This window comes from Falco naumanni, chromosome 17 (assembly GCF_017639655.2).
Source record: "Falco naumanni isolate bFalNau1 chromosome 17, bFalNau1.pat, whole genome shotgun sequence".
NCBI classification, from domain to species: domain Eukaryota; kingdom Metazoa; phylum Chordata; class Aves; order Falconiformes; family Falconidae; genus Falco; species Falco naumanni.
Genome location: NC_054070.1, coordinates 1459887 through 1474051, shown reverse-complemented (window position 1 = coordinate 1474051; position 14165 = coordinate 1459887). Strand labels below are relative to the sequence as shown.

The following is a 14165-nucleotide window of genomic DNA, read 5'->3' as shown; positions in this document are numbered from 1 at the left end:
ACAGAAAACAGGACCACTTTCATTAGCACCAAAAGGATTTTAAATGAACAGTTCCAGGGAGCTCCTTTCAAATCATAAAATGTGAATTTTACATAAAAGTGTGTTTACAAATAGTTTCTGCTTTACACTCAGCTCTGCCCATCACTGACCAGAAGTTATATACATACAGATTAGCTCAGTAGCTTCAACCACTTGCAAGGAGACTGCAGAATTTATTTAAGAAATAAAAATAGGATTTCCTGGTTCCTAGAAATTCTCTTCAGCCTGCCAGATTCAGTCACCTGCCGGCTCCTGCAGAGTCAGGAGAGCACTAAGCTTTTGGAGAGAAGGGGTACTGCGGGTGCCACCAGTCCAGGAGCCGCACACTATGCACAGGGTCCAGCACAACCTGCACTCCTTGGTCAAGGCGAGGTTTCTTGCCGTTGCGAACTGGGGCATCCTGGAACACCAGGCGCACGCGATGATGCCTCATGTCTGTACTCACATTGATGGTGAACTGCAAGAAAAGAGACCAGGAGGTGCTTCAGAAAAAGCAGTCATGAACACTCAGAGTTCTTAACAGTACACTTTTAGATATATATGTATTTTTTTTTTTTAATTCTTCTAAATTGTACAAGTCTGGAGTATTTCAGGTGCTGGCAGAGCTGCACTCTGAATCTACAGCACAAACCAGTTCTCTCTGGCTTGCAACCCCGAATAATAATGCCAGAAGTGAACCTGAATGCAAGTGGCTGTCTGAGGAAGCCTGGAACTCACTGCCTGACTCTTAAATGCAGCCAGACTGAACCTCTCCTGGGCACAGGTCACTCTGAAACCCTGACTCCCACATACAGCCGCAGGTGCTGCCCCACGCTTTGCTGCTGCTCTTGCCTAAGCATACCTGCTCTGCTGCCGTCTGCAGCACGGCGTCTGGAAGTTTGTTCAAAAGCTGCTCTGTTCTCCCACGAGGCAGGGACCACATACACATCGAAAGAGTTTGCTCATATAGATTTTTGCTCTTACAATTTATTGCCATGAGGTAAAGAGATATTTTCTTGAGGAGGGAAGACCTCCTCTTCTCCTGCATCCCCACCTCTTGCACTCCCTGCTGGAGTACTGACAACTCATCTGCCCCCAGATGCTGCACAATCACAGCTCCTTGCAGATTCTCTACATCCAAATAGCTAAGAGCTGATGGAAAAGCAGAAGCTAAACTGAGAAGATCCTGAGCATTTCCTCTGATTCCAATCTCCTTAAGATTCCCAGAATCCGTTTGTTGATGCAGCAGCATGATTTACACAACACCCAAGAGGTGTCCTCTTCATCTCCTTACAAAAACCGCACATGCAAAGTTTGCCTGGCAGATTGCTCACTTACCAAGGTAAACGTCATACCCATGACTATTGGCACGAATATGAAGTTAAAGGTGGTGATCTGCAGTAGACAGCAATCCTGATCCGGATTTGTATGGACTTCTTCATACTGAATTGGTGGCTGAAGACCTTTGCAACACTTGCTCTTAAATCTGGGAGACTTGAAAGAGAGAGAAATTTATTTAGCTAAGCAGAAACCTATGAGGAGAGCTTGGCTGCTTCTCACCAGTGCTGACTAGCAGGTTCTCACCACATTCCCATGTGTTTGGGCAGAGCATTATATAAAAAACAAAAAACCATCATTCAGTACAGGCAACTTGCAGGACCATTTCTTTACAGGGGAAAGCTACAGAATTCCCCAGGTTGCCTGAAACTCCTTGCTTCTCCTGAGACCGCTGGAGGTTTTCATTGGCAGTGTTGGCTTTTTTCACTTCTCTGGAAAAATCTTTCCAATGGTAAAACAAGAAGTTTCAGATTTTGGTCCGCATTTTGACCACTAAAGCCAAACAGTCTGGATTTTGGTAGTAATCAGTAGCAATGACCCAAAGATTAGATTATTTGGGGTAACAAGTGATACACATCTTACAGTGGAGAAAGGACACCTAATGAGGAAATAAAAATGTAGGATTCTAAATGTCTTGGTAAAACAGACTGAAAACCGAGTGTAGTTTCAGAATGTGCTTTAGTTGATCATGGGAGTCAGAGTTTCCATTTATTGTCTGAATGAATAAAAAGTTTCCACCTTCCTCACTGCCACCCAGAAAAAATCGTTACTGCTTCAAAAAAAGTCACAGCCATTCTGGCTCTTCTTTCATACCTGCTTTTTGAACTTGAAGTTGAATTCCCACATTGCTTCTTGTCTGTTCCCTTCAATCTTTTTGCACCAGAAAAGCAGACACTGCGGTGGAGGGGAAAAAAAAAAGAAACACAGAATTATGAAACCCTTAGAGGCACCACTTTAAGTAAGTTTTAGCAGAGCATAAAGGCTTCCAATTACAAACACAATTACATAGGAACAGTTTGGAGCCATTTATTCAAATTAATTATGTTCGAAGAACAGGCTCAGCAGTTTAGATCTCCCAGTTTCAAGTTGGCCAACTCATCATGCAACTGGATGATACAATACAACACATGGCCACTGACGTGCTAAACAGAAAAATCCTGTTGTGCAATTTGCCCCTTCCACGATGCAGAGATGAGCAGTACAAACTCACCTGTTTCCCCCGTCCACCAAGAACTCCCATTAAACTGGACCCCAAACAAGACTAAAGCAAGGAACAACTGAAAACAGGCTAAGGATCAAGAAGGAGAGAATCCAGAGGGAAATGCAAAGACCAATACACGAGCTATGAGGTGACAGATGAGAAAGTTCCTAAGCCACCGTGGTGTCAAAAGGTCTTGACATCACTAAGCACTAACTGTCATACTTCAGAGTATAAAAACACTGCCGGGATAGCACAGCCTGATCAACCTACTGTCCCTTTTTAAAAGAAAATGAGAAAAGGGCTTCAAACAGCATCAGAACTAACCAGTACTTCCCTCCCATGCAGGCATACACCAGGAGTCCTCCAATTTAATCTGCTCATCACTGTGTGTCCACAGGATCCGTGCCAGCATGCTGCACTCATTCTAAGCAGAAGTTTCAGCAGAACTCCTGTGTTGAACTGAGCAGGAGGGAAATTCCCTGCCTACAGTGAGCAGAAGCAACTAGCTTTCAACAGCTGAGAAAAGAATCTAGCAAGTCAGTCCAACCAGCCCTGAAAACGTTTCCACACCACAGATGCCAGCCCACCACAGCTGGTCTTATCTTTTAACAACGTCAGCAGGAAAAGGAAGAATAATATGAGTAAAGACAACTCCCCATGACCCACGCACAGTCTCTCCCATGACAAAAGAAAGCCTGACTGGGTTGCAGGGTGAAGCACACATTTAATTTCATTCCAAGATAGCATGACCCCAAATGAAATAAAGCCAAAGCCAGCTTCCACCATGGGGGGTCCGTAATTAAACACTACAGGTAATACAAGACCATTTACTTCAAACTCTGAGTCACGTCCATAAACAAGAGTCCTAAAAAGGACCTTTATCCTGACAATCTTCATGAGGTCAACACCAAAGCTATGTGGAATCAAGCTCAGAAATGTGTCAAGTCACCTCCACCTGGGAGAAGGTGGCCCTCAGGTTTTTTTCCCATTAAAATAATTCTCCAGATCTTTGCTAACTCAGGTAAGCAGCAGATGCTGCTGCCGTCAGTGGCATTTGTAGCTCACCTGCAGAGACAGCCTGATCTAGCAACTTGTTTGGTCATGGCAAGTAGTGAAGCACAAAATGGTCAGTACCTCCTAAGGGGCAGAGGATGTCGTCCACGGGTCAGCCGTCCTGCCCTTCAGACGCGCCGTACGGCCTGCCGCTCCACCAAAAATAATGGGGGTGTCTTTAAAGGGCAAACACTTCTGCTGACACCATAACGGCTCCAGTGTCCCACACAAGCTAGGCTAGGGAAAGAAAAAAGGAAATTAAAGAGGAAAAGCTAGATTTGATAACACCCGGGCCTGGGGTCTCCTCTTGCCACATGCAGTTTACGTAGGCATTTGCCATTAGTTTCAACGACCCGTAAAGGTATAACCAAAGCCCATGAAAGCGAGAACGTGGGGAGGCAGTGTCAGATCCTCCTCTGTACCCACTGTGCCGAGGCATTTCTGTGCACAGTAACACAGGTGGAGCTCAGAGTCTTGCAATGCAGTAGTGCAGCACGACCAGACTCAGGATGGCCTTTTACGCTCCAAGGGATTAGGTCAAACCTCTACTGTTCTAACAAAGCCTCGTCACCATTTAATTTCCTTTTTGAAAAGCTGAATAATAAAAGACTGCGCTTCAAGAATCTTCCTCAAACTGTTAGTACAGTAGAAGCACTAGCAGTGGGCACCAAAGCCGTTATGATGTCAACATGTATGCTTCCAAAATGCCAACCCTGCCAGCATCACTTCAGGGTTTCTAGCTCTTACAGCCACGCTACCAGATCCGAGCAGTGGTAGGAAGTTAGACTCAGAAGGACTAAGCTTAAGTTGGAATTTCCTAGAAACGTTTATTGTTTATTTTTTATTTTTTAAGAAAGATGATACCCAAACTGGGGTTTCAGGAAGAGAATGAAGAGCTCTGGATGCAGAGATAAGACTACACACAGAACTGCGTGCTTTTCTCCTGCTCAGCAGCACGACTTGTTTGTGTTACTGCTGGATGTTCCCTGAGTGGTATGACTTTTTTTTTCCAGTATTCACTCAGGGATAGGAAGGAAGAAAGGAGAGATGTCCGTACAGATAGATGAGGTTGCTCTCTTTTGCATGGAGAAGAAAGTACAACTCTTGAACCAAAAGCACTTCAGTTTGGCTCCAAAAACCTCATTCAACAGGTTTTTGACTTTGGATTTGGAGGGTGGAGAATTCACATTGTTGCTTAAGCTGCTCACAAAGTATCAGCCAGTTGCAAGTTAAAACCAAACAAGAGACACAGAGGCATTTCAGAGTTAATGGTCAACAGCAATTACAGAGGAATGGATATGCAAATGCTCCAAGCTGGGATAGCAAAGGGAATTGGCTGCCCACACCAGAGACAAACCCTTTACAGCCCAACACAGCTGCAGCCCCAGTCCCAAAGCAGACTTGCTCTGCACACTTGCCATGCTCACAACCTCACTACCCTCCCTTGGCCAGACACCAAAGTCGATGGATGACCGACAGGAACGCAGTATGAAATGAGTCCCTTTCAGAGGCTATCGGTGTCACTTCTCATCTCTCCAGATGCCTGCTACAGAGAAAAGATGTATTCTGGCAGACAGTGTCAGAATAGAGCAGAAGACATAAAAGCTGATCCTACTGCAGCCTCCTTTCAGCAACAAATTTGCAACAGAGGTGGGGAGAGCTGCAAATACCCCTAGCAGTTCTGACGTTCAGTGAAGTGCTTTTTTGCTGATTACAAAGATGTTGTGGTAGGACTTAGGCAGAAGTTACCCAGAAGAGTAATCAAAATCCTCTGCAGTAGCAACTACACAGATACAAGTAACCAGCACACTTTTAAAATCCCTATTCATTTAGTAACCCTCCTATACCCAGGCTCCACTGGTCACTGTCTAAATATCACCTATTTTTCTTTTAGAAAGAGAACAAAAAGCAGGAAGAGCAACATCTCTGACATATCCAATGTCCTTACTGATTCCACTTACTCTGGAATTTTTTAAAGTGCTGGGAGTACTGTCTGGAATAGCTGGATTCCTGGAGACTCGAGACGCGAAAGGCTCGTACATGTGGTACAGCGACCGGATGACACACGCACGGAGACAGTGCAGCTTCTCCATGGACTCTGGCCGCAAGCGGAGAGGCAGGTACGCATCCAGACTGTAGTGCCTGAAAAGCCAACAACAAACCCAGCACATGCTGAAGGGTCAGAATGCCAGAGACAGGCAGGAGAGAGCTATGAAGAGATCAATGCTGAGAGAAAACTGAACATCTGATCAGAGAACTTCTTGTCAACTCCGAGTGCTTCAAGGGCGTTGTACTGCTCTACATGAAATCACAAGACAGTCTAAAAGACTTTACCTGCATCAGAGAGGTTTTCAGCATACACATAAGCCTATCACGCTACAATTCCCCAACAACTTCCTTGCAGTTTGCCCAGAGAGACCACATGGTTTTAGCTGCAGGATGCACAAAGGCCTGCATGCAGATTCCGGCAGATTCTCAAGGACTCGCTTTAGCTGAGCTTGACAGCACGCTTACAAACGACTGCCTGAGCGATCTGAATGCCTGCGCTTGAGGGTCGTTCTTTGATCAGATGCCAAAGGAGCCTTTGCTAAAAAAATTCACAATAAAAACCAGAGGCGAGGATGACCATGGCTGCTACTTGCTCTGCACTCCTGCTGCCTGTGCCTCCTGGGTGACAGAGAAATGTAAAGAAAACGTGCTGTCCTGAAGGGAACCCTAATTGACATGCAACAGGACAGAAGGGTTTCTTTCACATTTTCACCACCTCTTTGCTCTTCTTCTCTTACTTTATTTATAACTTACTTCTGCCACTGAGACAGCTTCAAAATACCTTAGTTTCTCTGAGGTCACCCAAATTAAAGGAAGGTGGCCATGATAAAAGCTTGAGGCAGGGCAAGTTTTCTATCAGGGATGTCTGCCTGTTTTCGGCAAGGTAATGGCACCGACCTTACTGTAAACACTTTGAGTGCTTTACACACAAAGCACACTGTTACAAACAGGAGTGCGTACGCCATGGCTAGCAAAAAAGCACAAAATGCTCTGAGATTTTTATACAGAGCATCCAGGAACATGCCACATAGATCTATTTCCGGACCCAAAGCAGATGCAATACACCACAACCCCTGGCCAAACAAGGCCTGCATCACCACGTCAATATGCAAACATTATAGGACCCTAGCCTGCAGGGAGTTATTTCCTTATTTACAGCTCTGCAGAGAGCTGGTCACTGCTGAAGCCTTCTACAAATAGTTTAAAAATTCTCTAGAGTCTCACCTTCTGTAGAGTCTGGTCCAAAAGGCGGCAGTGCAAGTAACAGTCCAGGCTTTCTTGCAAATCAAAGAAAACCGGACAATGTCTTCAGGGCGAATGTAGGAAGCCAACAACAGCCAGATATCGATGGGGTATTCTTCTCCGCCACCCCCATCAGGATTTTCTAAATGCAATGAAGGTACGTTAGTGTAGTAAAGAACCTCTTTATCAGTCACATCTAGAGGCATGTGCTTTACTACCTGTAGCACAGGGTAAGTAGCTGCAATACTTATATACACACAGCCAGCCAAACAAACCCGAGTTAGTACAACTTCATTATCACTGCCACCGGTCTTCTTCAGTGTGCTCTTGCCCGTCCCCACGACCATTACACTTTCCCTTTGCTGTATATATGCCATCACTTGTCCCTGCTGCACTGTTTGCACAAGTATGCAAGGCGGCAGCTTCAAATAATAATTCAGGTTGAAAGGATTCTCTGGAGGTCTCTAGTCCAAGCAGCCCAGCTCAAAGCAGGATGAGTTAGATAATTTTGTTCAGGATCTTATTCAAGTTCTGACTGTATCCAAGGATGAAAACTCCACAGCCTTTCTGGACCCTGTTTCAATGCTTGAACTTTTCACAGCTGAGAAGTAACATTTAAGTGGAGCAGTAAAAAACTGGATGGCAAATACAGAGCCAACTTCATGCAAAGGAGGGCCAAGCTCATGCATTTTTATCAAAATCATTCATTTAACAGGTCTTCAAAAAATGCTTTACACTAGAAGTCCCTGAATATTAAGGCATTGCCAAGCTCATCAATTCTTTGTTCAAATGGTCATGATATTTTTGTAGGAGCTCTGCTAGGGAGAGCAAGCAATCTCTTCTGCAACTGGCTAATCAGTTGCTTTTCTTAAATCTGTAATTGCATCAAAGCTTCTTGAACGGGAAACTTTTAACACAATTCACATGAACAGAATGGCCTGTTCTAACTCTCAGAGGTGTCAGAACTGCTCAACCAGAACTGAAGGTTCAGAAACTCTTTTCACTCCTGCAGTGTTTTTAAGTCAACACCACATGTTTTTCCACAGCCATTGCTCCAACTTTAGGAGAAAAAATACTTTTAAAGAACATAAATAACTAAACAATACCAAGCATTAGGAACATCAAGAAAAGAGAAAGAAAACATACAACTTGTACACAGTGCTAACAGAAGAACTGCTATGAGGTTTGCAAACAAGTGGCCTAAAAAGAGGTGTTTAAGAACTTGAGGGTGCCAGATCTAACCCCGAGACAGCAGATTAATAACATAGGGCAGTACTTTGTCCTCACATGATGAGGATAGTATTTTATTGCTACGTTCATTGCCAAAGAAAGCTCTGGATGCAATCACTTCCCCACACCACAACAGAATTATGGCAGGCACACCCACAACGGGCTTAATGTCCCCTTTGCTCTTTCAGCTCTGACTCAAGCCATCAAACTACCCAACTGCTGAACTGCAGAGTGCAGCCAGAAGCACCACTGGTGCGTTATCATTTTTTCTTCCCTACACATGTAGCAGAAGTAAGACAAGGCTATGGTAGAACAGAATACTGCCCTTCCAGACTCATAACCCGCATAACTCTATCTGCTCAGATATTCTTATTTCCCCGGGATTCTGAAGGATGTAATAAAAAAAGAGATTAAACTCCTGTCCCAGAGGAGTGCTGGGCACCTACAGGCAGTGGTGGATGTTGACACGTTACATAAATTAGTATCAGCATTAATAAAATTAAGTTTTTCTTAAGCTCAAGAAACCAAGTTAAAATTTTAATTCTCAGCCTGAAAGCAACCTGTTATTAGAAATTCCTGCAGGATTCCACCGTGTGGCAGAACAGTGTGTTGCTTATACTACATTGCAAATTGCTTTCTACAGAGTTGCACACAGTGTAAATGCTGACAGATCTATCTCCCTGGAATTAAGATACTATGATGCCACTAGGGCCAAATTCCCTTGCTGGAAGAAGAGCCCTCTAAACTCATTTGTAACAAACCACAGCCTTGGAAACATCCTCAAGACAATGTATTTTGCCAACAAATACATCCTGGAAGCAGCAGTGGTTTTCTCCCCCCTAAAGCAAACCCTTCTTTCACCAACTTGTGCAATGAAGTAACATGTTCAGTGGCAAAGTTTCACAACTCTTTTGAAGAGCAGCATTTGTTTTCCAAGGTTGAGGGAAGTTTACTGAAGGCAACGAGCTCTCAGGCTTTGATTTCATGCCCAAGGCTCTGCCTTTGTGAAAAGGCAACACCTCTGACCAAGTCCCAGCAGATTTAAAAGTGATTTAACCCTTGGCATTTCTTTGTGCACATACAAGTTACAGAAAGCCCCAGAGCCCCATGACTAGCCTGTAAATAGCAAACACTAACATCACACATGCAGAAGATGCAGATGCAGCCCCCACAGAGACCCCCAGGAGAAGCTGGCAACCATACCTTTGTGTCTTTTGCTCTTCTTTTTTCTAGATGCAGTTCGCCCATTGATGCTTTCCTTTGTATCCATTTCATCACTGCTGTCACAAGACTCTCCTGACACGGAGAGAACTTCCTCAGCAGGAACGCAAGAAGCTTCCAGACCACAGAGGGATTTTACTAGAATGACAAGCAACACCACAGTAAGTATAACAGCAGAGAGGAAAAGGTGATCCGAGTTCAGGAGATATTTCAGTAGAACCACTGACACAGCTAAGAATGCTAACTGCATTAAAGCTTTCTGGTGAGTGACACAAGCAAGTAAATCCTGGGCTCAAGGATTACCTCGTCAGAGAAAGATTAGTAAGGGTAAGAGAACTGGAAACATAATCATTCCGCTTTTTGTTTTAAAGAATGAACAATGAGGATGATTAACAGCACATTATGCAGATGATTCCATTGGTTTAGCTGAAGCTGTTTACAACTGAATAGAACAACAGGCTCTTTTTCTACAGAGCTAACTGGTTCCCCTGCACACCAGAGCTTCTTTGAATGACCACTGCTCAGCCTGTATAAAGCCAGCACCTACTCTGTAATTGCTCTATGAACACAGAGAAGATGCCCTACTCAGCAGAATAGAGATCCTGTGGCTGATGACACACAATCCATCAGCAATATAACTGAGCGCCAAGCACACAGAAGCTCCACTTACCCTAGAATCCAGTGAAGGGAAAGACTCTGGCCTAATGAGGAAAAGAGCTAGTCGAATGAGTTGGGTTTTGGGCTGGTTTTGGGTTTTGCTGCCTCTGGGGAGATGTTTAGACACACTCCCGCTAGGAAATATTATTTTTAAAACTTGATCTGGAAACAGAGGGCTCATTAGGGCAGAAAAATACACGTGTGAGGCAGTAATGGCATCCTTGAAAAAGGAAGATGTGGTCCTACATTACAGCTGTTATGACAGGCACTGTCATAACGACCAACATTGTAACAGCATTACAAATGCTTTGCAAATAGTCTGTAGAATTAATTCAAGAAAGCTGAATTTCAACCTAATGCACTGGGTGAAGAAAAGGCACCTGACTACACCAGAGGAGGCTTGCACTGCTAAAGCTTTTCTAACCCAGCACAAACTGAAGCCCAGGATGGTTTTCTACTTCCGTTACAGTCACCAGAGCCACTGGAGAGCAAGACATGCTATTTGAATTAAAGGGACAGAGCAGCGGGTTTGGGGGAAATCAAGAACTTACTAAACATAAACTCTGGCAAGAAATGTTCTCATTTCTAATGACAGAACAAGGTTCTGAAATGGTAAGACAGCAGCTGGAAAGACAGTCTTAAGAAAGAGCTTGATTGTACCCACTGACTAGAGATACTTCAGTGCTTTGCTAAAGCAGTTCTGCCTCACTTTGCACAGTTTACACTGTACACTATACATTCATGCCAGTGGTATCCCTCACTGTCAAATCATACCGCCCTCTCTACAAGACCTTTCTTAGGCAAAAAGAAAAATAGATGTCAACACAGATGACAGTAAATTATGAAATCAAATACAGCCAAGCAAGAGAGGGCAACTGACAAGAGACTCAGAAAGAGGTTTAGAAACAGGAACCATCAAACTCTGCAAAGGAAAGATCAACATCTAAGTCGACCACACAAGTCCCGCATCACACTGCACTGCAACCTTGCAGAGGCACTTCCCCTTCATCTCACTGTCCTAATCTCCACCCCACCCCTGGGGGTTAGGATGTGGAGGAAAAAAGCTCAGGAAAATTCCACCTGGCCTTTGCTTCCCTCCCCGTGAGGTTGGCTCCCCACGTGCGGGCAGCTGCACAAAGTGCAATGTTTACCTGGAGCCAAGAGACAGGAGGTGCGTGAGGCCAAAGGTTAAAGCTCCCTGGGCAGAGGCTGCCATCTCCTCCCAGCTGCCTGCTATCCCCATGGCCGTGGCCTGCTGCACCAGATAAGGCTGTAGCACGCGTCAGGACTGCACCAGATAAGGCTGTAGCACAGCCCTGGGGCTGGGGAGGAGAGATCCAGAGGATCCCTGGCATAAGGAAGGGAAAGCCCCAGTGATTCTGCACTGCAAAGACCTGAGAAAGGGGTAGGCAGGGAACTGCCGTGACCTGGAGTCACCTAGATAGCATGGAGGTGAGCCAGAAACAGAGCAGGATGGTAGGAGAGGGGTTAAGATGGACAAAGCAGGTAATGCTGGATGCAAGGACTCAGGGTGGTGGGCCAGGGAGAAAGAAAAGACAACAGTTTGCCAGGTATTATACTGAAGGGCAATACTTTGAGCCACTGCCTCAGAGAAACAGAATACAGAAGGATGAATAGGGGAGGGAATGGGAAGAGGGAAACCCCCTCCCAAAGGAGGTGACAGAAGAGGGAGGTGCCCTGATCTTAAAAGCTTGAGAAACAGCTGCTAAAAAGGGTATTTACCAGCATAGCTGCCCCATACAGTTTCCCTATGACAGGCACTCCTGCAAAGAGCATATCTTCTTTAAAGGTGTAAGATTTCAGCAATATAATAAGAGTTTTCCTATATGAAGGGTTCAGTTGTCACTGTCAATGTAGTACCATTCACCTGCAACACATGTGACCAGCTACATTTAGAAGTTGAGACCCAAATAGCAAACAGGGTGTGTTGGTTCCAAATGTTCCCAGAAGCTAAAAACCAAGGAGGAAGTAGATAACAACTTATTACAATACCTTTCCAGGAAACTCCTTTATACAGTTCACCAAGGAAACAGCAACACCCTCAAAAGACCTTGCAGCTCACAGCACAGGGAGGGGCAAACAAATATGCCAGAACTATCACAACCTTATTCTCACTGCAAAGAATTTTACCAGCTAATAAAGTTGTCTACAGTTTTACAGGAGGTAAAAAAGACTCCCATCAATGTTATTTTCTGTTTCAAGCATGAGGTAACACCCGGTAGTTAACGGAAAAAGACCCTCTATTACAGGCACTAACAAAGACTCAGCAATTCTTACTGGACTTCTGACAGGCTTTCTGTAAAACCTCCTAAGATCCTTAATACCTCATTCTGCAGAGAGACAGAGACTTGTTTTCAGGCACTAAATGAGACAAGATTTTCTCAGGCCATGGAAGGGGAGTTTCCCACATCATGCAGAGGCCAGCAAACAGGGAGGCAGCCTGGGGAAGGCAAACTGGCCAGTGTAGACTCACCTTCCTGCTGAACTGCATTGGCCACGGCTTTTTTCACCCGTCCAGATTTCACAACAGCCGGATCTGAGTTAGCATAATCTGCCACCGTCACTGAAGGAGAGTCGGAAGACAGGGCGTCAGCAGGATTACGGATTATAAAGGTGGGGATAGAAGGTCTAAGAGCTGCAATCCCTCAAGGGGACACTCCCCACAGGAACAGAGGATTGAGCTGGAGATGCACAAGCAGGAAAATGCGCCCAGGCAGACAGCGGCTGGCCAGGAGCCCCAGCAGGCCTCTACCCCCGCCCAACAGTCTAGGAGGCCAGGGGACACACCCCCCTGCCCAGCCCGGGTCTCTGCCTCCCTCCACCTCACCCAGCGCCAAGCCCCACGCCGCGCCTCACGCAGCCCGACTCGAGCCTGGCTGATCCCCCGGCCCAGGCTCCTGCTCCACAGCCCAGCACAGCTGGTTCCCACACTCCCACATCAAGCCAGATCCACCTCCCGCTGAGCCTGGGCCGTCCCCATCGCCCCTCGGCCAGGCCAGGCCCAGGCCCCTCGATCCCTCGGGCGAGGCCGCGTCGTCCCTCGGGCCCTGACCCCGGCCCAGGCCCCGCTCTCGGGCCAGCCTAGGCCGGCCCCCCCCCCGGCAGGGCCGGGCCCCGCTGCTCCCAGGCCCCGCTGCAGGCCCGGCCCGGCCCCGCTCCCCTCCGGCCCGGCCCTCACCGCGCTCGGAGCACACATCATCGGCCCGAAACTTGAGGCGCTTGCGGGCGCCCCTCTTGGGCATGGCGGCGGCGGCGGGGCGGCCGCGCGGGGCCATGTCCCGCCCGGGCCGCAGCGGGGCCGCGGGGACAGCGGGGACAGCGCCGCCCCCGCGCGAGACCATGACGTCATCCGACCGCGACCCCGCCGGCGCGCCGCTTTGACGTCACGGAGGCACGGGAGGGGTAGCTCTGTGCGCTGCCGCTGGGTGGCGCCCCCTGCCGCCCCAGTCCTCCCAGTAAGAACAGCCCCAGTACCAGCGGTCTATCCTCTCAGTAACGAGGGTCCCTGAGGGGACACCCCCCAGTAACGAGGGTCCCTGAGGTAATTGGCCCCCTCAGTAACGAGGGTCCCTGAGGGTTAATGCTCCCAATAAGGAAGGTCCCTGAGGTAACTGACCTCCCAGTAATGAGGGTCCTTGAGGTAATCGCCCCCCCCAGTAACAAGGGCACCTGAGGGGATAGCTCCCCTTCCAGTAATGAGAGTCTCTGAGGTAATTGCCTCCCATCACCTCCCAGTTACAGAGGCCTCTAGGATAGCTGGCTCCCCAGTGCTCCCAGTAATGAGGGCCTCCGAGGTAACAGGGACCTCTGAGGTAGTCACCTCACACACACATAACAAGGCGCCCACCCCAGTGGGGATTTCCACCCCTGGTTCTCCCAGTAATAAGGGCTTCTGGGGTAACTGGGTCCCCAGTCCTGCCAGTAATGGGGACCTCTGAGGTAGTTGCCTGCCAGTGCTCCCATGTGATGAGGGGCCTCTGAGGAAATGGCTCCCTCCAGTCCTCCCAGTCACAAGGACCCTGAGGTACTTGCATCACCAGTCCACCCCCCAGTCCTTTCAGTAACAAGGGGCTCTGAAGCAATTACCCCTTCCAGCAACGACTCGTGCCCACTGTCCCCCTGAGCACTTCCCCAG

The 14165-nt window shown here is 47.1% G+C and overlaps 1 protein-coding gene across 2 annotated transcripts; it reads right to left on the bottom strand.

Moving 5' to 3' along the window:
- Positions 1-22: 22 nt before the first annotated feature.
- On the bottom strand, positions 23-13341 carry TMEM183A (transmembrane protein 183A). Of its 2 annotated transcripts, XM_040616429.1 has the most exons (8): positions 13209-13341; positions 12504-12593; positions 9335-9490; positions 6884-7043; positions 5572-5752; positions 2170-2250; positions 1357-1512; positions 23-496 (listed from the first exon to the last, which is right to left on the bottom strand). In XM_040616429.1, exons 1-8 carry the CDS (start codon positions 13303-13305, stop codon positions 311-313), a joined length of 1107 nt encoding a protein of 368 aa, XP_040472363.1. In that variant the 5' UTR covers positions 13306-13341; the 3' UTR covers positions 23-310. The 2 variants fall into 2 exon arrangements, with proteins under 2 accessions (XP_040472363.1, XP_040472364.1); XM_040616430.1 differs by lacking the exons at positions 12504-12593; positions 13209-13341 and adding an exon at positions 11161-11231.
- Positions 13342-14165: the final 824 nt, after the last annotated feature.